At 45.2% G+C, this 22955-nt stretch overlaps 1 protein-coding gene across 2 annotated transcripts in view; it reads left to right on the forward strand.

Moving 5' to 3' along the window:
- The window catches only part of FKTN (fukutin), a 72456-nt gene that overhangs the window by 17186 nt on the left and 32315 nt on the right, over window positions 1–22955 (forward strand). For both annotated transcript variants that reach the window (XM_033918506.1, XM_033918515.1), the window contains 2 exons: window positions 7028–7231; window positions 10404–10681. In XM_033918506.1, coding sequence (XP_033774397.1) covers window positions 7028–7231; window positions 10404–10681 — 482 coding nt within the window. The remainder of the gene's footprint in view (window positions 1–7027; window positions 7232–10403; window positions 10682–22955) is intronic.

Raw genomic sequence — 22955 nt, forward strand, 5'->3', positions numbered from 1 at the left:
TGATACTTTAAAATGTGTGGTATATACATTTTTTTTAGATAGAATTGATATAAAAATATGTTCTTTCAAAGAAGTCAAGCAAATTGGTGAGGCAAGATCTCCCTTGGCTGAACCCATGCTAACTCCATTTCATTTAATCATGTTTGCCTACATGTTCCACAATTTTATTTTTTACAATTGTTTCCACAATTTTGCCCAGCACTGAAGCCAGGCTTACTGGTCTGTAATTTCCCAGATTTTCCCTTGAGTCCTTTTAAAAAATTGGCATAACATTGGCCACCCTCCAATCTTCAGGTACTACAGACAATTTTAGCAACAGGTTACAGATCACTAACAGCAGGTCAGCAATTTCATGTTTGAGTTCTTTTAGGGGATACAGATGTTCTGGAGATAATTTATTAAACACTGACATATAAAACCATGAAAATTCAATTAAAAAAGTACAATGCTAATGTTTTTATTTTCATCGATGGATTGTTTTCACTGTGAATCATCGGGTCTCCCCATATTTCTTTGTTGAGTTCTTTTAGTACCCTGGGATGTATACCATCCGGTCCTGGTGCTATATCACTTGGATCGGATGATACACATCGTAGGGCAGTGATTTCATAGTTGAAGATTCAATCTGTATCCATCCTGCTAGAAAAGAGAGCATTGTGTATGGCAGTAAAGACAGGCAGTGCTGAGCATGACTTGACTTATTGTTGGCTCTATCTCTTCTGCTTAAGCTAAACCAGTCTTACTTTTACTTTCCATTGCAACTTGGAACTGGCCGTTCTAGGTTTCTTTTAAGGTTATAAGTCTCCAGGTGGAGCATGGCAAAACTCAGGACTGTTAAACCTGTTCCTAAGTCAGGAGCCATATTTCTAATGGTTTTTGTGTCTCAGGCATGTTGTAGGACTGATAAATGAGCAACTTCTTACTGTTGTGGAGTGTACATGTGAAACATCATTATCCCAGGACAAGCAGGCAGGTATTCTCACTAGTGGGTGATGTCATCCGACAGAGCCCCGATACGGACATCTTGCAAGCATGTCTTGCTTGAAGAAACTCAGAAGTTTCGAGATGCCCGCACCGCGCATGCGCCAGTGCCTTCCCGCCCGATGTACCGGGCGTGTCTCCTCAGTTCTTTTCTTTCCGCGGAGCTGAGAAGTTATCTTCAATCTGCGCTGACTGAATTTCAGTTTTTCTTTGCCTTCTTTACCCGCGTTTTAGTTTATTTCTTTGAATTTCTTTCATTTTTACTTTCTCTAAAAAAAATAAAAAAAAAAAAAAGTAAAAAATTATTTCTTCCGGCGGTTCGGCCGGGCCGGCCTTGTGGCTGCGGCCTACCGCTTTCGACCTTGCAGCGTCGATTTTTCGGCCTATGTCACGGCCAATCACCGGTTTTAAAAAGTGCAGCAAGTGCCAGCGTGCGATTTCGTTGACGGACCCGCATCGACGCTGCCTGCAGTGTCTTGGTCTGGACCACGTTCCGAAATCGTGCCGGCCTTGTTCCACGCTCACTGCGCGCTCGTTTAAGAGGCGTTGTTTGCTTTGGGAGTCGATGTTCAAGATGGAGACTGCCAAGGATCTGTCTGCTTCTACATCTGCTGAGGTTTCGCCGGTCCGCTCGAAACCTGCATCGACGACTCCCGCATCCAGCATCGTGAAGCCAGCATCGTTTACACCGGCTGCGGCTTCAAGTTCAGCCACGGCGCCTGCCTCCGTCTCCTCGGTTCAGGTACCGCCTTCCACTGTCCCTCCCGTGGTCATCAAGGTGCCCAAAGCTACCAAGCAGAAGCACTTGGCCGCGAAAGAGCGCGAAGACCGTGCAGGAGGACCCCCTTTCGGTGCGGATCCCTCCATATCGGCTTCGCTTCGATCCCTGCTAGAAGCTCAGTTTGTCGAGCTTATGCAGACTATGGGTCCCCGGCTTATCGCCAACATTCAAGGTGACGTCCGGGCACCGGTTTCAGGGGGCGGTCCGCCCCCTCCCCCTCCCCCTCGCCGTTCGATCTCGCTGCTCGACAAGGGGGATCGGCGGAGGGCGGCGGAAGCCTCCAGGAGGGCTTCCCTTCCTGATATGCCACCTTTAGAGCCCATCACACCTCCACGACAACAGGGCGCTGGGACGGTCCCTGATAATCGGAGTCCTGGGCATACTGCATCGCAGGAAGAGTTCTTCCGCACTCCATACCAGACTTGGGTGGCGCTGCGTGAGTCCGCGTCCTTACCACCTCTGCGATCCACCGCATCGAGCCCCATCCATTCCTTAGAGGCTTCAGGGGATCGTGCGGTGCACAGAAGATCTCGCTCCCCATCCCGTCACCGGGAGGGGCATCGATCTCGACACTCGTCTCGACACTCCTCACGTCATTCGGAGGTGTCTCCACAGAAAAAGATGCAGCGTTTGGGGTACTCATCGTCGGATGTTTCCCAACCGGAGGGACCAGAGTATGAGGAACCATCTACCTCCTATTCTCCATGCCGGTCTCACCTCTCCCTGGACCCGGAGGCTTCCACTTCGTCTAGTCCGTCTCGGCGGCCGGCCTTGGCAGACCAATTATCTTTCTCATCTTTTCTCCGACAGATGGCGGATGACTTAGATGTGACTTTGGACACTGGGTCTAAATATTCTAAAGAGTATTTGGATACTATGCATTTGCCTCACCCTCCGGCGGAGACTCTTCGGCTTCCCTTGCATAAATTACTGGACCAGACTTTCATGCGCTGTTTTGAGACACCGTATTCTATCCCTGCGGTTCCCAGTAAACTGGATGCTCGATACCGCATCGTTCACCACAAGGGGTTTGAGGGGGCTCAACTTTCTCATCAGTCTCTTCTGGTCGAGTCTTCTCTCAAGCGTTCTCACCCTTCCCAGGTCTACGCTTCTGTGCCTCCGGGCAGGGAGGGGAGAACGATGGACAAGTTTGGTAGACGAGTATACCAAAACTCGATGATGGCGACTCGAGTGCTCAATTACAATTTTTTCTTCTCTTCATATTTGGATTTCTTCTTGCCGGTCCTCCGCAAGTTCATCCCTTTCATCGATGCTGAGGCTCGTTTCCAGTTTGAGGAGGTGGTGGCAACCCTGTCCCAGTTGCGGCTGCAGCTGATGCAATCCTCCTACGATGCCTTCGAGCTCTCGGCACGTGCTGCGGCCTGTTCAGTCGCCATGCGTCGCCTGGCCTGGCTTCGCACTATTGATATGGATCCGAACCTCCAAGACCGACTGGCTAATGTGCCTTGTGCGGGAGCTGATCTGTTCGATGAGTCTATCGAGACTGTTACTAAAAAGCTTTCGGACCACGAGAAGTCTTTTCAGTCTATTCTGCGTCCTAAGCCTAAGCCTCAGCAGTCTCGTCCCTCCAGACCGCCTCAAATCTACCAGAGGCATTATCAACCGAGACAGGCTCCCCTGGCGAGACAGCCTGCGAAGCGGCAGCCTCCACAGAAGACCCAACAAAAGCCTCAGATGCCGGCTGCACCCAAGGCCACTCAGCCTTTTTGACTCTCTTCCAGGGAGCATAACCGACTTCGTTCTGTCTCCTCCCGTTTTTCCCATCGGGGGTCGTCTCCACCATTTTTGTCATCGATGGGAGACGATCACCACGGACCTCTGGGTCCTTACCATCGTAAGAGAGGGATACTCTCTTCATTTCCAACGGGTCCCCCCGGACCACCCGCCAAGAGAGTATCCTTCCAACTCGACGCAGACCGCTCTTCTTCTACAGGAGGCGCAGGCTCTGCTTCGGCTTCGAGCCGTCGAGCCGGTGCCAGTAGATCAGCAAAACCAGGGGTTCTACTCCCGGTACTTCTTGGTTCCGAAGAAGACGGGCGATCTGCGTCCCATTTTGGACCTTCGAGTCCTCAACAAGTATTTGGTCAAGGAGCGGTTCCGCATGCTGACCCTTGCTTCTCTCTACCCCCTACTCGAGCAGAACGATTGGTTATGCTCTCTGGATCTCAAGGAGGCCTACACTCACATCCCGATACACCCGGCCTCCCGCAAGTTTCTCAGATTTCGGGTGGGACATCTACATCTGCAATATCGAGTGCTTCCATTCGGCCTTTCCTCGTCTCCCAGAGTCTTCACGAAGTGTCTGGTGGTGGTGGCCGCTGCACTCCGGAACATGGGTCTCCAGGTGTTTCCATACCTCGACGACTGGCTCATCAAGGCACCGTCGGCTCCAGAGGTCATCTCGGCGACCTTGACTACAATTTCTTTTCTGCAGAGTCTGGGCTTCGAGATCAACATCCCCAAATCACATCTTCAGCCCACCCAGTCTCTCCCCTTTATCGGGGCTGTTCTGGATACCATTCAACTTCGAGCATTCCTTCCTCCTCAACGCATGGATGCTCTCCTTCTACTCTGCCAGTCGGTGTCTTCTCGCCCGTCCATCTCGGCGAGACACATGATGGTCCTCTTGGGCCATATGGCCTCTACAGTTCATGTGACGCCTTTTGCCAGACTGCATCTCAGGATTCCTCAATGGACCCTGGCATCTCAGTGGACTCAGGTGTCCGACCCGTTGTCCCGTCACATTGTCGTCACTCCTGCTCTACGGCAGTCTCTTCTCTGGTGGATGACCTCTTCGAATCTATCCAGAGGTTTGCTGTTTCACTCTCTTCCCCACCAGAAAGTTCTCACGACCGATTCATCGAACTATGCCTGGGGGGCCCATCTGGATGGTCTTCGAACTCAGGGGTTCTGGACCACTGCAGAACGACTCCATCAAATCAATCTTCTGGAGCTCAGGGCCATCTTCAATGCTCTCCAAGCTTTTCAGCATCTGCTTCACGACATGGTGGTCCTTATTCGCATGGACAATCAGGTCGCCATGTATTATGTCAACAAACAAGGGGGCACGGGCTCGGCCCCTCTTTGTCAGGAAGCTCTTCGAGTCTGGGATTGGGCGGTTCGCCACAACACCTTCCTCAGAGCTGTCTATATTCAGGGGAAAGACAACGTCCTGGCAGACAAATTGAGTCGTCTTCTCCAGCCTCACGAATGGACGCTCCATTCCAATCCCCTTCATCAGATCTTTGCTCAGTGGGGAACGCCTCAGATAGACCTCTTTGCAGCTCCCCACAACTTCAAACTGCCTCAGTTTTGCTCCAGGATCTACACTCCTCTCCGCCTCGAGGCAGACGCCTTTCTACTGGAGTGGGGGAATCGCTTCCTATATGCGTTTCCTCCCTTCCCTCTCATTCAGAAGACTCTGGTCAAGTTGAGATCAGACCATGCCACCATGATTCTGATTGCTCCTCGGTGGCCCAGACAACCTTGGTACTCCCTTCTACTTCAACTATGCAGCAGGGAGCCAGTACTTCTTCCAGTGTTTCCTTCACTACTTACTCAACATCAAGGTTCACTACTTCATCCCAACCTGCAGTCTCTCCACCTGACAGCTTGGTTCCTTTCAACATAACTCCTCACCAGTTCTCTCAAGCAGTGAGGGAGGTCTTGGAGGCTTCCAGGAAGCCTGCTACTCGACAATGCTATTCCCAAAAATGGACTAGATTCTCTTCCTGGTGTATTTCCAATGCCACGGAACCTCAGCGAGCTTCCCTATCTTCTGTATTGGACTATCTTCTACACCTGTCCCAGTCTGGTCTCAAGTCTACCTCTATACGAGTCCACCTGAGTGCTATTGCGGCTTTCCATCAGCCTCTGCAGGGGAAACCTTTGTCTGCTCATCCTGTGGTTTCCAAATTTATGAAGGGACTTTTTCATGTCAACCCTCCTATCAAACCTCCTCCTGTGGTTTGGGATCTCAATGTTGTCCTGTCTCATCTTATGAAGCCTCCATTTGAACCTCTCAACAAGGCTCCACTTAAGTATCTCACCTGGAAGGTGGTTTTTCTGGTGGCCCTCACGTCAGCTCGCCGGGTCAGTGAGCTTCAGGCCCTAGTGGCGGATCCACCGTTCACTGTATTCCATCATGACAAGGTGGTCCTTCGTACTCATCCAAAATTCTTGCCTAAAGTGGTCTCTGAATTTCACATCAACCAATCCATCGTACTTCCAGTGTTCTTTCCAAAGCCTCATTCTCATCCTGGAGAATCTGCTTTGCACACTCTGGACTGTAAACGTGCTCTAGCTTTCTACTTGGAACGCACCAAGTCACACAGAACTGCTCCTCAACTTTTCGTCTCCTTTGATCCAAACAAGTTGGGACGACCTGTATCGAAGCGCACCATCTCTAACTGGATGGCGGCTTGTATCTCTTCCTGCTATGCCCAGGCTGGATTATCCCTTCCCCGTAAGGTCACAGCCCATAAGGTCAGAGCAATGGCAGCCTCTGTAGCCTTCCTCAGATCGACACCGATTGAGGAGATTTGTAAGGCTGCCACTTGGTCCTCGGTTCATACATTCACCTCTCATTACTGTCTGGATACTTTCTCCAGACGGGATGGACAGTTTGGCCAAACAGTGTTACAAAATTTGTTCTCTTAAGTTGCCAACTCTCCCACCATCCCATTAGGGTTAGCTTGGAGGTCACCCACTAGTGAGAATACCTGCCTGTTTGTCCTGGGATAAAGCAATGTTACTTACCGTAACAGTTGTTATCCAGGGACAGCAGGCAGCTATTCTCACGTCCCACCCACCTCCCCTGGGTTGGCTTCTCAGGCTAGCTACCTGAACTGAGGAGACACGCCCGGTACATCGGGCGGGAAGGCACTGGCGCATGCGCGGTGCGGGCATCTCGAAACTTCTGAGTTTCTTCAAGCAAGACATGCTTGCAAGATGTCCGTATCGGGGCTCTGTCGGATGACATCACCCACTAGTGAGAATAGCTGCCTGCTGTCCCTGGATAACAACTGTTACGGTAAGTAACATTGCTATGCATGACATGTCTTATTGCTTATTTTATAGGGCATCAGTTTCTTTTAAATGTGTATTTCTTTTTGCCTGTATGTAGATAGCCAAATATGTTGAGATTTTTAACAAATTAAACAAATTCTGGGAAGTAAATGAGCAAAAGGCTGTTCTGATCTAATTCTAGAGGTTTCTTGTTTGTTTGTTTTTTGCATCATTCAGCGTGCTGTGAAGAAGTTTCTTGGGTTAATGGCCAGCCACAGTGTGCCTGCTTATCTTATTGATGTATCAGTCTTGGATTTGCTTCAGGACAATGTAGAGCAGCTTGGAAGTTCCCCTGACAGCATCGGTCCAGGATGCAGATATTTCTGTGCCCCACGGGACTTCACTACTTTTGCAGTGTTGGAGAAGTTCTGGAAACATGAGGTAAGGCTGCATAGTAGCCTCCATTCCGTTCATATTTCTCTTTCTATCGTGTTTGTGGTCATTGGCAATATCATGTAATATCCCTAGATTCTTGAAACTGTGATACAAATGTCAAGCTATTGTGCATTCTATTATTTTATTCTGTCTATAGAACCCAGAGGAATAAGATAGCAAGTGCAAGGGTGAAAGCAAGGTTGGAGTTCTAGCCTACAGGTTCGTGTGAGAGATGCTGTGATCTGCTGGTCCTTGGTTCAGTCCCTGCATCAGGTCATCCACTGCCTACGTCAGCTAGAGAAGGGAATGAGGAAAGGGGAATTATGATCATTCCTTCATGACTGGATTCAAGGCCCTCGACTGCATAATTCTAGAAGAACCAGTGCATAGCTCCCAGTTCATAGCAATAACTGAAGTAAAGTGAGTTGGGAAGGGGATATAAAATTGGAGAAAATTCCACAGTGAAACAGTATACCTTCAGGTCCCATGGTTCTGCCTGAGTTGGATGCCCAAAGAAACTGCCTCGGTCAAGAAAAGAAGGAAGTCTCTAAGGAGTTCTAGGTATCTGAAAGCAGCTCTCCCTCTGTTGCTTTCATTGTTGTGGAGATATAGAACTGGCCGCTACTGTTGTGTTAAGCCAGATCAGGACTCTATGCCAGTACATAGCCAAATGGCTAATTTAGGGAAGCTATATAACCTGATGGTGTGACACTGGGCAAGTCACTTAATCCCCCATTGCCCTAGGTACATTAGATAGAGTGTGAGCCCACTGGGAGAGCTAGGGAAAGATGCTTGAGGACCTGAACGTAAACCACTTGGGCTATAAGTGATATATAAATACTAAAAATAAATAAAATAAATAGGGCATAGGGATAAACCTGGATTAATGGAGAAGAAAATGTGTGGATTTAACACAGGAGGTCATGACTTACCACTGAATAATTCTAATAGATTAGTAAGTTGATATGGCTGAGGTGATGCTGGTTGATGTAGTCGATCTGGATTTTTAGAAGGCATTTTGATTAAATATCCTCAGGAGCCTCTCATAAGAAACTCTTAAGTCATGAATTGATAATGTGTATGACTGTTGTGCAGACTGGATGAACCATTCAGGTCTTTATCTGCTGTTCTTTACTATGGGCTAGATTCACAAAGCAAACCAATCGACATTCAAATACATCACGGATCGAATTGAGGTGGAGGAAGAAATCTTTTTTCTTACAGGTCCCACGGCGACAAGAGGGCATCCGCTAAAACTTAAGGGGGGAAGATTTCATAGTGACACCAGGAAATACTTCTTCACCGAACGGGTGATTGATCGATGGAATAAACTTCCACGCCAGGTGGTCGAGGCCAGTAGTGTACCTGACTTCAAAAGTCGATGGGACGAACTGGTGGGAGGGCTACAAAGTTGTGCATGAAAGAGGGGCACCAAGGAGGGAGGTTCTTAAGTGGGCAGACTTGTTGGGCTGCCGGCCCTCTTCTGCCGTCATACTCTATGTTTCTATGTTTCTCCTTTGCGACCAGATTTCCCTCGGGCCCCATTCACTAACCTCTCCTGCGATGCGCTTCGAATCCATGCATGCAAATGAGGAGAAACGAATGCAAAGTAGACAGAGACGCGATTCACCAACCAAATTTTCCAAACCGACTGGGCTGGCCGATCATCCCAAGAAGCGACTGCTGGGGACCAGTCGAAAATGTCTTTTTGACTCTCCGAAGCCCTGCTCTCTGCACGCCCTGCTCTCTGCTGCCCCGAATCTCTCCTGCCTGCCGCCCCAATGCTTTTCTCCTGCCTGCTCTGCCCCGATGCTCTTAAAAAAAGCAAAGTTAAAATTTTTTTTTTAAAAAAGTTGCAGCCCCGAATGCCTCCTGCAGCCCCGACTTTCCCACTGCCCCAGATCGCCTGCCTGTCCCGGATTGCCTGCCTGCCCCGACTCTCCCACCTTTCCCTGCAGTGCAGGTCCATGGTTTTAACCCATGGGCTTAAGCGGGTTGAAACCACGGGCTCCAAAGTTTAAAAAAAAAAAAAAAATTGCTGCCGGGCCCAGAGGTCCAGCGTAGGAGATGGTCTGCGCATGTGCTGGGATCGCTATAGAGCAATCCGGGCATGCAGATGGGGGCGTTCCTCCGATCGCCCCTATCTGCATATTTTAGTTTGCAGAATTCATCGGAGGTTCCTGAATCTAGCCCTATGTTACTATGAGACTGGAGCAGTCAGGATGTGGTAACTGGTTGAAGGATAAGAGAGACTAACCAAGTAGTCAGTTATCCTGATTGAAGGAAGTGAATGTTGTAGTTGTTTAACATATCCATACATGATCTGGAAATAGAATCTATGAGCAAGATGTTCAGATTCATGGATATTACAAAATTATTCAGAGGATAGGGGTGTTTTCCAAGTGTGTGCCTTTAGATCCAATTGGGTATGCCACAGAAAAAAGTCACCATTACCTGATTGATACACAGGTTCTGACCTCAGCACTTCAGAGCAATAAGGGATAGTTATTCACATTTTCAGATAGTACTAGGACCAGAGAATATGTCCTGAAATTAATTGATAGCAGATTGAAAAAGTACTTCTTTAAATTAAAATTAATGGGGGCTGAAACTGAAAATTATTGATAAAGGATCTGATCAAGGACAGTAGTATAATTGGTTTAAAAAATGGTGTGGACAAGTTGCTGGTGGACAGGTCCATTAACAACTATTGATCAGATTAAATTTGGCTTTTTTTTTTAAAATTCTTTATTCATTTTAAAACTGACAAACAAGTGATTAATATTAAAACATTACATTACTAATAAAATATACAGCACTTGACATTCTTATACATATAATCCATTAAAGTAGAAATTATAACCCTTTCCCCCCCACCCAACAATTCTTCAATGAAATTTTCATAATACAACAAAAATCCAATCATTAAATAAAAATATTAATCATCCAATTTCCCAAAATACATGTATCCATCAGAAAGGAAAACGATGTTCATTCATTACAATAATTCTCTAATGGCCCCCATATCTTTATAAAGTTGTTATAATTACCTTTCTGTACAGCAATTAAATTTGGCTTTTGCCACCTCTTCTAGGAATGTGTAATGGAATGGATTTCCCTAGTAGCATCTGCTGAATATTTTTACACGTCTCAGATTAGTCATTGGCTTCTCTTGCAGATGAGCTTGCTATGGGCAGCTGAGAAAGTAGGATTTCACTGTCTAAAGATCCTGGGAAAAGACCCACGCCTGGAGGGAATGGAGGACCTTTCAGGGACTGAGATCCCACTGCACTACATCTTCAAGCTGGCTACTCATGCTATTCATGTGGTGATCTTCTACGAAAGGAGTGGGAACTATCTGTGGCATGGGCATCTGAGGCTGAAGCAGCATATGGACAGGAAGTTTGTACCCTTCCGTCAATTGCAACTGGGGCGATATGCTGGAGCCTATGATAGGTAAGATGAAAGAGGCTCAAATATTTGTCCAGAAAGAGCACTGAGGAATGCTAGTAAATGATGCATATTTTGCCCAGCCTGATCTTTCTATATTTTTATTACTAGGGCTGCAGATTTAGCGTGTTAACGCAATTAATGCACTAAATCTTTAACACAGATTTAAAAAATTAATCGCGATTAATGTGTTTACCTGATCTGCTGCTCCTGCATCGGGACTCGCTGCTTCTGTGGCTCTGAAAGAAGCTGCGATATCAGGGTCTGTGTGTGTGTTTGTGTGTGCTGCCTGACCCAGAAAGTTACCTCAAGCTCTGATGTAGCTTCCTGTTTCTGGGTCAGACAGCCAACAGCAGCAAGGACATGCTTACATCGACACCGCTGCTTCTTTCAAACCATGAACCTGGCATTCCTCCAGTGCCGAGCTGCTGAGACCAGGCACTCAACACTGCTGGCGCCATTTCCTTGATGTGCCCTGCAACTCTGGAGCTCCCCTGACAATTCAGAGTAACCCTGTTAGCCACCGTCTGCCAACCGCAGAACCTTCCTCCCGCAGCCCAATACTGACAGCTTGTCAGGTACTTTTTTTTCCTTCAACTTTAACCCCGTGGGTTACTTTACTCTACTCTTCTCAGCTATTGCAACTATACAGATGCCGCTCCTACTCCCTAGCAAAAACAATATCAGCCTTAGCCTCTCAAGCTCTTCCCCCCCATTCTCATCTCATCCCCAGGTATACCTTTGCAAGAGGTTTTTTTTTTTTTTTTGTAATGCTTGGCCTCTCAAGCTCCCTGCCCCCCCCCCCCCCCCCGGGTGTACCTTTTTAAAAAGTTTTTTTATGGCTGCTCGCATCCTCCCCACAGTCTTAACTCTGACCGTTCCACCTGGGTGGAAACAGGAAGATGTCGGGGTGAAGGGCTATGGATCGGGTGCCAGCAATGGGTATACATCACTGCAGCGTTGCCAGCTACATTCCAATCATAAAACTTTTAAAAAGGAACATTCAGGGTGACTTGAGAAGCCAAGGGAGATGCCAGTTTGCTAGCTAGGGAGGGAACAAGAGGCAGAGATGCAGGGAGGGAGAACAAATGCTGGCCCATTGGGAGCGTGGAAAAATGGTAGGGGGAGAGATATTCTGGACCATTGGCGAGGAAGGGAGATGGAGACATGTTGGACCATTAGGGAGGAGAGGGATGAGAATGGAGAAAGATGTTGGACTATTAGGGAAAGAAGGAAACAGAAGGAGATATGCTGGAACCTTAGAAAGGGAATGGAGATTTGCTGGACCATTGAGAAGGGGCTGGGTTCAGTTGGGCTGGGAAGGGGGGTTGTTGAAAGAATATTCCAGGATGACAGGGCAGATGCGAATTGCAGAAAAGCTGGGAAAAATAGAAGAGAAACTATTTGGGGAGGCTGGGGGATTAAAGCTGAAAAAAGATGAATAAAATATTCAAGGAGGAACAAAAGCTGGGAAAAAGTAAAAAATATTCAGGGAGTCTAGAGGAACAAAAGCTGGCAAAAGAGGAAAAAAGTGGGACAGACTTGCTGAGCGTGTGGAAAGTGGTCTTAAAGGGCACAGAAGCAGTTCTGGCTCTAGGTTTTGGGGACGCACCTTGTACCAGGCTAGAAGCATTCTTGCTCCATATCAGATTTAACCACCATTGCCCAGTCTCCCCCTAGTGGTTGTGCAGTGATTAGTGTGAAAAACAGTATTAGGGGATGAGAGGGGTGATGCATGAGTGGGGGGGAGGCAAAGAGAGGATAAGAAGTGCTAGACTCAGGGCAAGGAGGGAGAGAGGTGCTGCATTGGGGGACAAAGAGGGAGAGAGATGCTGAACTTAGAAAGGGGGTGGGGAGGGAAGAGAGAGTTCCAGTGAAGGGCTTGAGGACAAGAAGGGAGAAACTGGATGCACAGAACTGGGGAGACAGAGACTGGATATGAAGGGTCAGTGGGGAAACTACAGATAAGTGGTTTATGCTTGCTTTCAGGAACTTTTGTGGGTATTAATCATGAATAATTGGCAGCGCACAGCACAATTAATTGTGATTAAAATTATTGATCTTCCTGCAGCCCTATTTTATACCCATTGATGTTTCCAGCAAGTAAGAATGTCTTGCATGTTCCTTCAAACCTCTGAGGAAGACTTGGACAGTAAAGTTTGATACTGAACTAAAATCAAGAGAAACTTATTTTTAAGATCTAAACTGTATGTATATATGATGAGGCTATGAAATAATACAAAATCATCCTTGATCAGTGCCATCTAATTTTACTGTTTTTTTTCATATAATTTAAACAATCTTTCCAATATGATCCCTGGAGGGGCATAATCGAAAGGGACGTCTTAAGTCCGATTACGTCCATCTCGCAAGTTGCCCAAAGTTAAAAAGAGCCTAAAACACATTTTCGAAAGAGACGTCCAACTTTTTTTTACTTTCGAAAATCATCTAATTATACGTCCTGCCGATCTGATCATCCAAGCCGCTAAATCATCCATCTTTATACCACATTTCCGTCCAACTTTTCGTCCAAGTCCAAAACGCCTAGAACAAGCCCTGTTGGACGTGGAAGGGGTCTGCAAAATGATGGACTGAACACCCAGACATGGCACCTAAATAGTGGGGTACCTTACAGGGCACTGCTGTGAACTTCACAAAAAGGGTGCCATGGCTTCTCCTCACTACAGCTCCCTTATAGGTGACGGTGAGCCCCCCCAAACCACCTCCAGAATCCCCTAGACCCACTTATCTACCACCCCAATAGCCCTTATGGCTGCAGGAGCCACTTATAAGCCAGTACAAAAGGGTTTTGGGGGTGTCACAATGTCCAAGTTCCATCTAGGCTCTGTTGTTAAACTTTTGGTTATACATGCTGTACGACTAAGTCTAAGCCGGCCCACGTCCTGCCCAACTCCAGCCCTCGACATGCCTCCCAAAACACCCCTTTTAGCTTTGGACATTGAGCAGCACTATGAAGGCCTAGGTCGTTTAGAAATACGTCCAAAACCCAGTTTTATTATCGGCACTTGGACGTTTTTGAGAAATGTTCGTCCAAGTGCCGACTTAGGCCGGTTTTTGGACGTTTTTCTCTTTCGATTATGAGCCCCTTAATGTATAAGACTCTGGTGAGACCTCATTTAGAATATTGTGTACAATTCTGGAGACTACACCTTCAAAAGATATAAAAAGTATGGAGTCTGTCCAGAGGAAGGCTACTAAAATGGTGCGTGGTCTTCGTCATAATGAGGACAGACATAAAGATCTCACTCTGTATACTTTGGAGGAAAGGTGGGAGAGGGGAGATATGATAGAGATGTTTAAAACCTGTGTGGCATAAAGGCGCATGAGTCGAGTCTCTTTCATTTGAAAGGGCATAGGATGAAGTTAAGAGGTGATAGGCTCCAGAGTAATCTAAGGAAATACGATGGGCAGACTATATGGGCCATTTGACCTTTATCTGCTATCATGTTTCTATGTATGTAAGGTAAGTTTGAATATTTTGCAATGGATTGAGGCCCTGGGTACTGTTCCCTCTAAGCTTCATAACTGCATACCTTTTGGCAGGAGGCTGCACAGCTGGTGGGGTTGGGACCACCATTTTCTCCCTTATGCACCATTCTCCTACCCTCTGCTGCTGCTGCTTTCCTGAAGCAACAGTGGCAAACTGAAATAGAGCAGTCATGGGATCTTCCTGTACATACTGTCACACCTGTGCCCCAAAGAGCGTACCGAGCAGTCAGGTAGTGACACATTGCTTAAATCTGGCATGGTCCCCCTGGAACTAGGGGAGCCTCTCAGGCCATTATTCCCTAGGCAACAGCCTAGAATTTCTCTTTCATTGGTCTTTCAAAGAACATTATTTAGTCAGAATGGCCGTAAGGAAAAAAAATATAAACTTTATTTGGCCAATAAACTCAAAATCATGGTCCATGACAGGTTTCAATGCAAGCATGAAACATAACTAAAAGAAAAGATTCCTCAAAACAAACTTAAACTCTGTTGCCAGCTCTGGACTTTAGTAGGCAAATTATACACAGTCCTCTTCACCAGAGTCTAATGTTAGGCCTGCTTTATGCAGGAAAAAGAATACAATCATTCCATTTAAATGCTTCACTATTTTACAGTAGCTAAAATAAGCAGCTTTCTGCTCCTGAGCAGCAGAATGGGAGTTATGGCAGTGATTAATAAGCCAGCAAAACTGGTCTACTGGCACAGGTAGCCATGAGAAAGAGACAGCACAATTTACCCTTCTGTGAAGCAGGTTCTTTAGCAAGGCCTTATAGCATTTAGGCAGTAGACAGCAAATACTGGTTCTTAAAGATGAACTCAATCCAAAACTGAGATGGTAGTTAACAGAGAAAACAAAGCAGCTTTAAACTCATAGATTTTCAATACGTTACTGAGAAGCATGCAGGCTCCCTGCAATCAACAGGCTGCTCTAGTAACAGCTAACAGCTAGTGTCCCCACACGGAGTTCTGTTAACAGTGAATCAGAGGAACAAACAGGCTAAGTTTCCTGCCTAGCGTTTGGCTTAATTTAATCACTGTTTTGTACAGTGAAGGATACTGTCCCTTTGCTTAAAAGCATAGAGGCAAAAAGATAGAAAAACATCACCAAAATAAGCAGGAGCAAAACAGTCCTATTCAAAAGTGTCCCAACAACAGCAATTCAAAACACAAAGCACTGCCTTTAGTGCTGCTTGATAGCCTGGACTGGCGCTGTAAACTCTGGAGTGGACCCAGATTCCTCCACTTCTGTCAGGTCTAAGGCATTACCCTCACTTGAGCCTGAAACCTCTTCCTTGGGGAGATACCTGTGCCTTCTCCCTAACCTCTCTAACAGCCTAGAGAAATCTACTGGCTTTTCATGTGGGGAGCCACGCCCTGCCTTGGCTGAGATGGGTCTCACCTGGATCTTTCTCTCACTCCTCCGGTGGACACTAGGGAAATGACAGGGACCATGGCAGGCACGGAGCCTGACTGGTCACAATATGTACCTTGTATAATTGTATGTTTCTGTCCTATTTTTAGTGGCGTTCTTTTTCAGTTTATATTAATTTTTAATTGTAAACTGCATAAATTTGCATTTCAACAAAGGCGTATCAAGATTAATAAACGATAACCTCATGAATGGTCACTCAACTGTTTTAATTCAGATATTCAAGGATTGGGGGACTCCAGAAGTGAATCTCTTTGCTTCCCCCCTACATTCACAAGCTTCCAGTCTTCTGTTCCAGAATTTACACTCCAGTCGTCTGGAGTCAGATGCTTTCCTCTTCAACTGGTGGGACAAGTTTCTTCATGCTTTCCCTCCAATACCTCTAATCGGGAAGACTTTATTCAAACTTCACCAAAAACAGGCCACTGTCGTTTGCAACGCTATCTGGGAGTATTGGTACAGGATGATCAGGCGGGCTTTATTCAGTGTCGACAGACTTTTGATAATCTCCGCAGGGTGTTTCATATTATTAACTCTGCCCAGGCTCGGAAGGCCCCTGCTTTGATTTTAGGGATTGACGCTGAGAAGGCCTTTGATAGGGTCTCATGGTCTTTTTTTGTTCCGGACGCTATCTACTATGGGAATATCGGGTCAATTTCTGGAGTGGACTAAATCCTTGTATGTTAAACCTCTGGCATCCCTTAAGGTGAATGGTGCTTACTGTGCGGAATTTGAGCTTGCTAGAGGTACTCATCAGGGGTGCGCTTTGCCTCCCCTCCTCTTTGCATTAGCTATGGAGCCATTTGCGCAGAGGGTGCGAGAGTGTCCTCATATTGCGGGTATTCCTAGTGGAGGATGAAGTATTTGGGTATACATCTTACGGTGGATTTGACTTCTCTATATGATGCTAATTATCCCCGCTTATTACAACAGGTGAGGGAGGATTTGGATAGGTGGGAGAGAGTTTCTGTTTCCTGGTTAGGTAGGGTAAATGTGATCAAAATGATGGTGTTGCCTCGTCTTCTTTATTTTTTTACAGCTTTGCCGATTTTCCTGCCTAGGGCATATTTTTGAGCAATTGCATCGTACTATATTTTCATATATTTGGAGATGTCGGCCTCCGCGAGTTAGCCGTAAAATGTTATTTCAACCGCAGGACAGGGGAGGGATGGTGGTTCCCAATTTGTATTATTATTATATTGCAGCGCAGCTGCAAGTATCTATTGCATGGCAACAGGAGTCTCATAAGACATGGGTACAAATGGATGCTTGGCTTTTGGGTGATATACCTTTGCGTTATGTCCCATGGTATGATTTGGGTAGACTTAGAGCTATTGTTAGAAGGGCCACCCCGGTGTTGGGGGTTATTTTGCGAGTATGGATGTTATTTCGGGAGAAATGGTTTTCGGGACGGGTGTATTTTTCCCAAACCCCTGTGAGGGTGGCTGAGGGGTTTTTACCATGTCGTTCTGATTCTCGTTTTAAGATCTGGGAAGCAGGGGGGTTGGTCACTTTGGGACAGTTTGTGGTGGAAGAGGCCTTGGTCCTGACCTCACAAATGCAGGAGAAATATGGCTTGCAGGGGGCGGATTTATTACAATATAATTAGGTGGTGGATTTTCATAGGAGAAAGGCTTTGCCAAATCTTCTTTTAGATTCCACTGCTTGGGATAGGGTGTGGGAGGCATCTAGTGGGAGGGGTTGTATTTATAGACTATATGGGCTGCTTCTTATGCATGATAAACCCCCAGAGCAATATTTTGCTTATTGGGAGATGTATGAAAAGCTATAATACAACGGAGGAGTCGTGAGGATGAGATGTCAATAATTCAGCCACGGGTACACAGTTCAAGGTATGCTTTATTGGTAGTAGAACTCGTTTAGAACGAGCAGAGTGACCATTAGCATTGCTTTGGACACCAGTTTTTCGTCTCTGCTCATTCTAAACATTTACCTGGGAGATGTTATTGGACTGAACTTTAACAGCAGAGCAGTGGAAATTTACACTGCGTTCTCTCCTTAAGCCGTCTATTGCAAGTAATATGGTGGAAAATGGGTGCAGAATTTTGTATCGATAATATTATACTCCTGAAAGACTTCATAAGATTAATCCTTCTATCCCAGATGAGTGTTGGCGTTGATGTGGGGATTTAGGCACATTTGTCTATTTTTGGTGGGCTTGTTCAAAGGTTGGGTCTCTTTTGGAATATGGTATTTTCTGTTTTATCAGACATCTGTGGAGTGCTCATGGTTAAAGATTTTGGGTGTGCACTTTTGAATTTGACCCCACCGGGAGTTCCTTCTAAATTTTCCCGTATTTTTGCGAGCATGGTTACGGCGGCGTGCTTAGCATTGGCGTCAGGAAACGATACCATCCAAAGTACAAGTGGTCAATAATTGGATTATGTATTTCGTATGTCCAAATTAACTGCAATAAAACGTCATAATTTGGGTATGTTCCTGTATCGGTGGAAGCCATATATTGATTGGAAGGCTTGGCGGGATGGTTGACTACTTTATCTCTAATTTTTTTTTTTTTCTTTCTTTTTCTCCTGGTTCCTAAGTTTTGAAAATTTTGCTTTCTATTTTTGTATACATCTTTATTTTGTATCCAGGACCTTGGAGGGGAGGGTGGGGAGGGTAGTGGGGTGGGTGAGCTTTTGGTACTGTTTTAATTATTGCAATATGTTGGCATTGTCACACAGAGTTATGTCACAACAATTTGGTTTGTACTGGAGTTTTTGGTATGCTATATAGTTTGTATGTTTTCAATTTTTCAATAAAAAATTTTGAAAAAAACCCCAAAAAATAACAAAAACAGGCCACTGTGATTCTCTTAGCACCTTTGTGGCTGTATCAGCCATGGTTCCCTCTTCTCCTACAATTCAGTGTACAATATCCCATCACACTCCAAGTCTTCCCAACATTACTGACAAGGAACAAAGGCTCTTTTCTCTATCCCAGTCTATGTTTGTTAGCTCTCGCAGCGTGGTCTCTTTCTCTCAACAGCAAGAAACTTTTGCATCAGTGTCAGCCATCATTGAAGCCTTTAGAAAGCCTGTTATTGCTTTGTGGACTTGCTTCACAGTCCGGTTTAATCTCAACTTGTTAGATCCAATAACTTGTTCATGCCCATCGGTTCTGGACTGTCTTCTCCACCTCTCTAATGCTGGTCTCAAAACTTCAGTCAGAGATCATCTCAATGCTATTATAGCTTTTCACTAGAGCCCAAAAAGGCCTCAATGACAACAGAAGCACAGCACAACGGAGGATCGTGAGGATGAGATGTCAATAATTCAGCCACGGATATACAGTTTAAAGTACGCTTTATTGGTAGTAGCACTGGGAAGACTCGACATTGACAATGTTTCGGAATCAATACCTTTGTCAAGAGTCTCAAAGGTAGAGAGGAAAACGGTGACTGAGTTCAAAGAAGCGTGGGATGAACACAGATGGTCTAAAATCAGAAAATAATATTAAATATTGAACTAAAGCCAGTACTGGGCAGACTTGTACAGTCTGTGTCTGTATATGGCCGTTTGGGGGAGGATGGGCTGGAGAGGGCTTCAATGACTAGGAGGGTGTAGATGGGCTGGAGTAGGTTTTGACGGAGATTTCGGCAGTTGGAACCCAAGCACAGTACCGGGTTGGGCAGACTGGATGGACCATTCGTGTCTTTATCTGCCGTCATCTACTATGTTATTATGTTACATGAATAGTGCATTAGGCGCAGGTAAATGTTTAGAATGAGCAGAGACGAAAAACTGGTGTCCAAAGCAATGCTAATGGTCACTCTGCTCGTTCTAAACGAGTTCTACTACCAATAAAGCATACCTTGAACTGTGCACCCGTGGCTGAATTATTGACATCTCATCCTCACGACTCCTCAGTTGTATTATAGCTTTTCATACACCTCTGGATAAAAAGCCATTATCAGCACATCCTCCAATTTCTAGATTCATGAAAGGCCTTTTTCATACCCAACCACCAATCAAGCCACTTCCAGTTGATTGGGTTCTTTAATGTTATCCTTTCCACATTGATGAAATCCTCTTTTGAACCACTTTCATCTTCATCAATGAACTTCAAGTACTGATGTCAGAACTACTTTATACACATTCTTCCACAATAGAGTGGTCCTTTGCACACATCCCAAATTCCTCCCAAAAGTCATCTCTGAAATTCAGATGAATCAGTCTATAGTTCTTCCTGTTTTCTTTCCAAGACCACATTCTCATCCTGGTGAAGCAGCTCTCTACACATTGGACTGTAAACATGCTCTTGCTTATTACTTCGATCGAACCAAACCTCATAAAACTTCCACTCAACAGTTCCTGTCATTTGATTCTAGAGAATCATCTCAACATGGCTAGTGGACTGTATCGCCTTTTGCTGTGCTCGGGCTGGGTGCACTTTGGAAGGTCATGTCACTGCACTTAAGTCTGAGCAACGGTGACTTCAGTAGCTCATTTGCATTCCACTTTAATTGAGGACATCTGTAAAACAGCCACCTGGACCTCAATTCACACTTTTACATCCCACTATTGTTTGGAGAATTATTCCAGACGGGATAGTTAGTTTGGCCAAGCAGTTCTACAAAATTTATTCTTCATTTAGATGCCAACTTCCGACCCTTTTGGTTTCGCCAGGCTCATGATAAAACCAAACACATATTCTTAAAGACATGATCCTGACAGCTAGGGAGTCCCAAATGTGAGAATATGTTGCCTATTTGTCACAGATAAGTGTGCTTTATCCTAGAACAGGTGTTATCTAAGGACAGCAGGCAAATATTCTCCGAACCTTCCCACCTCTCCTACTTGGCTTCTTATTTTTTTTTTTACTGAACTGAGGGAAGTCACCAGCACATATGCAGTATGGGTGGTCTTGAGACATTTCAGTCTTTTAAAGTGACAGTACACTTTTGCACTGTCCATACCAGATGTCACCCACATGCAAGAATATCTGCCTGCTGTCCTCTGATAACACCCATTACAAGTAAGTAACTATGCTTTATTTCACATTATGCCTGGCATTGGATTCTAGATTTGGATTTACGCCATCCCTTTCCCATTAATAGCTCAAGACAAGTACATTCAAGTACAGCATGTATTTTCCTGTCCCTGTAGGGCTTATAATTTAAAGCTTTGCATCTGAGGCAATGGAGAGTTAAGTGACTTGTCCGAGACCTAAAGGAGCATCAGTGGTATTTAAACCCTGGCTTCCCTGGTTCTCAGCCTGCTGCTTTAACCATTAGGTATAGCTAATACAAATGTTTGGTACAAGCAAATTAAAAACTAGCAGAGCTGAAGTCTGGTGGCCATTTGGTAACCTATCCCATCAGCTGAAGTTCTCCTCCTGGCTGAAACTCTAGCAACCTGAGCAGCTGGCGACACTGTCCCTAAGCCACCACCAGCCCCCTGGCACTCACCCTATGCATGCTTAGTTTTCATGCATGTGTGGGGCCAGCAGCCATAGTGGTTCAGGGTCTCTGCCAGAGGTCCAGCCAGGAGGAAGATTTTAACTGCTGGGGCTTAGGGATCCTCACCAGCTCAGATATTTCTATTTGTAGTTTGTGGAGGCCAAGGGGGATAGGGCAGAGGCAGAATTTTATGTCTACCCATGTCATGTCTTATCTTGAAAATATTCTGAGATAAGTACTTGGGTTCGCGTCATACCCAAGTACTCGTCTCAGAATATTTTCAAGATACGTATTATTTGTTATTTGCTAAACAATGAGAATTTGTTCTGATCAAATAATATAATAGTACTATAAAGTGCAGTGAAAGACAAAGTCCCCTGGAGATCAAAAAACTGCAATTACAGCCAGTAACACAATCTGTTTTATAATTTGCAAAATATAACTTTCTGGCCCTGATAAATCCTAAGTCAGATTGGCTGGTGCTTTTTGCATATTGGGATTTGAATTTTTTTTCTGAAGATAATCAATTAAATATTTAAAGCTCGATGGAAAAGCTTGTAATTTTGTCTCTGTACAGCTAAAATTCTGATAAGAAACCTTGGTAAGGATAAGGGATTCCTCTGGATAAAAAAATAAAAACGGTAGATGGAGGGAGAGGAGAGATGGGGAGTTAGTGGACTAGAGGAGAGATGGGGAAAAGATAGATGGGAGAAATGAACTTGGTGGAGGGGGGAGATGGACTTGGGAGAGATCATGGAGATGGGGGAAGGATAGAAGAAATAAGGATCTAAATACAGGAGAGTGAGAGAGATGGTGGACAATGGGATTTAGGAAGGGAAGGAACAGAAAGGAAGAGAAGTTGGACACAAGAGATGGGGGGGATAGAGATACTGGATAGGAAGGTAGTTAGAAAGAGAAAGAGAGCTGGTGGGGAAGGAGGGAGAGATGCTGGATGACAGGGTAGTTGAGAAAAGGAGAGATGGTGGATCTAGGCAAGAGACCCTCGCAAGCAAGTTATCAGAAGACGTTTGTTGCAGAGCCTGGGACCAACATTACATTACATTAGCGACTTTCTATTCCACCATTACCTTGCGGTTCAAGGCGGATTACACAAGAGTTGTCAGGAGATTACAAGAATTGTAACATTACATAAGAATTGTAAGAATTACATAAGAATTGTCGAGAAGTTAAGGAGATACATGTTGGGTAATTAGAAACATTTTAGATTAGATATGGGTGGAGTGTGTGGTAGGTTGAGTTTGGGAAGGAACTGGTCGTGTTAGATAGGTTTTATGTATTTTTTGAAGAGTAGGGTTTTGGTTTCTTTTTTGAAGGTTTTGTAGTCTGTAGTCGAAGACAGTAGATTGATTTGACAACATGATTTGAAAAATGACCAGATAACAAAAGATAGAAAAAAATAATTTTATTTTCTGTTTTGTGATTATAATGTGTCAGATTTGAAATTTGTATCCTGCCAGAGCTGAGCTAGGATTTAACAAAGAGAGGAAAAATCTTTTTTGTTTGTTTATTTTGTTTACACTAGTGTGGGTAGGAGAGGGCAAAGAGGGTGAAGAGGCTATAAAATAAACTCACCAGGATGTTTGGAAAAAAACACCCAATTGTGCAGGAAAATTGAATCGAATCAAAATATTTTTTCCTGAATCGGGCAGCACTACTGATAATAGAATGGATGGCGCCTCCAGCTGTGATTAGGTCCGCCAGGCCATGGAAGAATTCAGGACAATCCCTATTGGGCGCATACACATTAAATATAGCCAGCTTGATGTTTTGCAGTGTGATGTTTACTCTCACCTACCATCAGGGTCACACGCTGTAAATTTAAAAGTCATCACCAACATCTTTTCTCACATCAAGCAGCTCTGTGGGGTAAAGACCTAGAACAATTACTCGCGCCTACT

Source organism: Geotrypetes seraphini, chromosome 1 (assembly GCF_902459505.1).
Source record: "Geotrypetes seraphini chromosome 1, aGeoSer1.1, whole genome shotgun sequence".
NCBI classification, from domain to species: domain Eukaryota; kingdom Metazoa; phylum Chordata; class Amphibia; order Gymnophiona; family Dermophiidae; genus Geotrypetes; species Geotrypetes seraphini.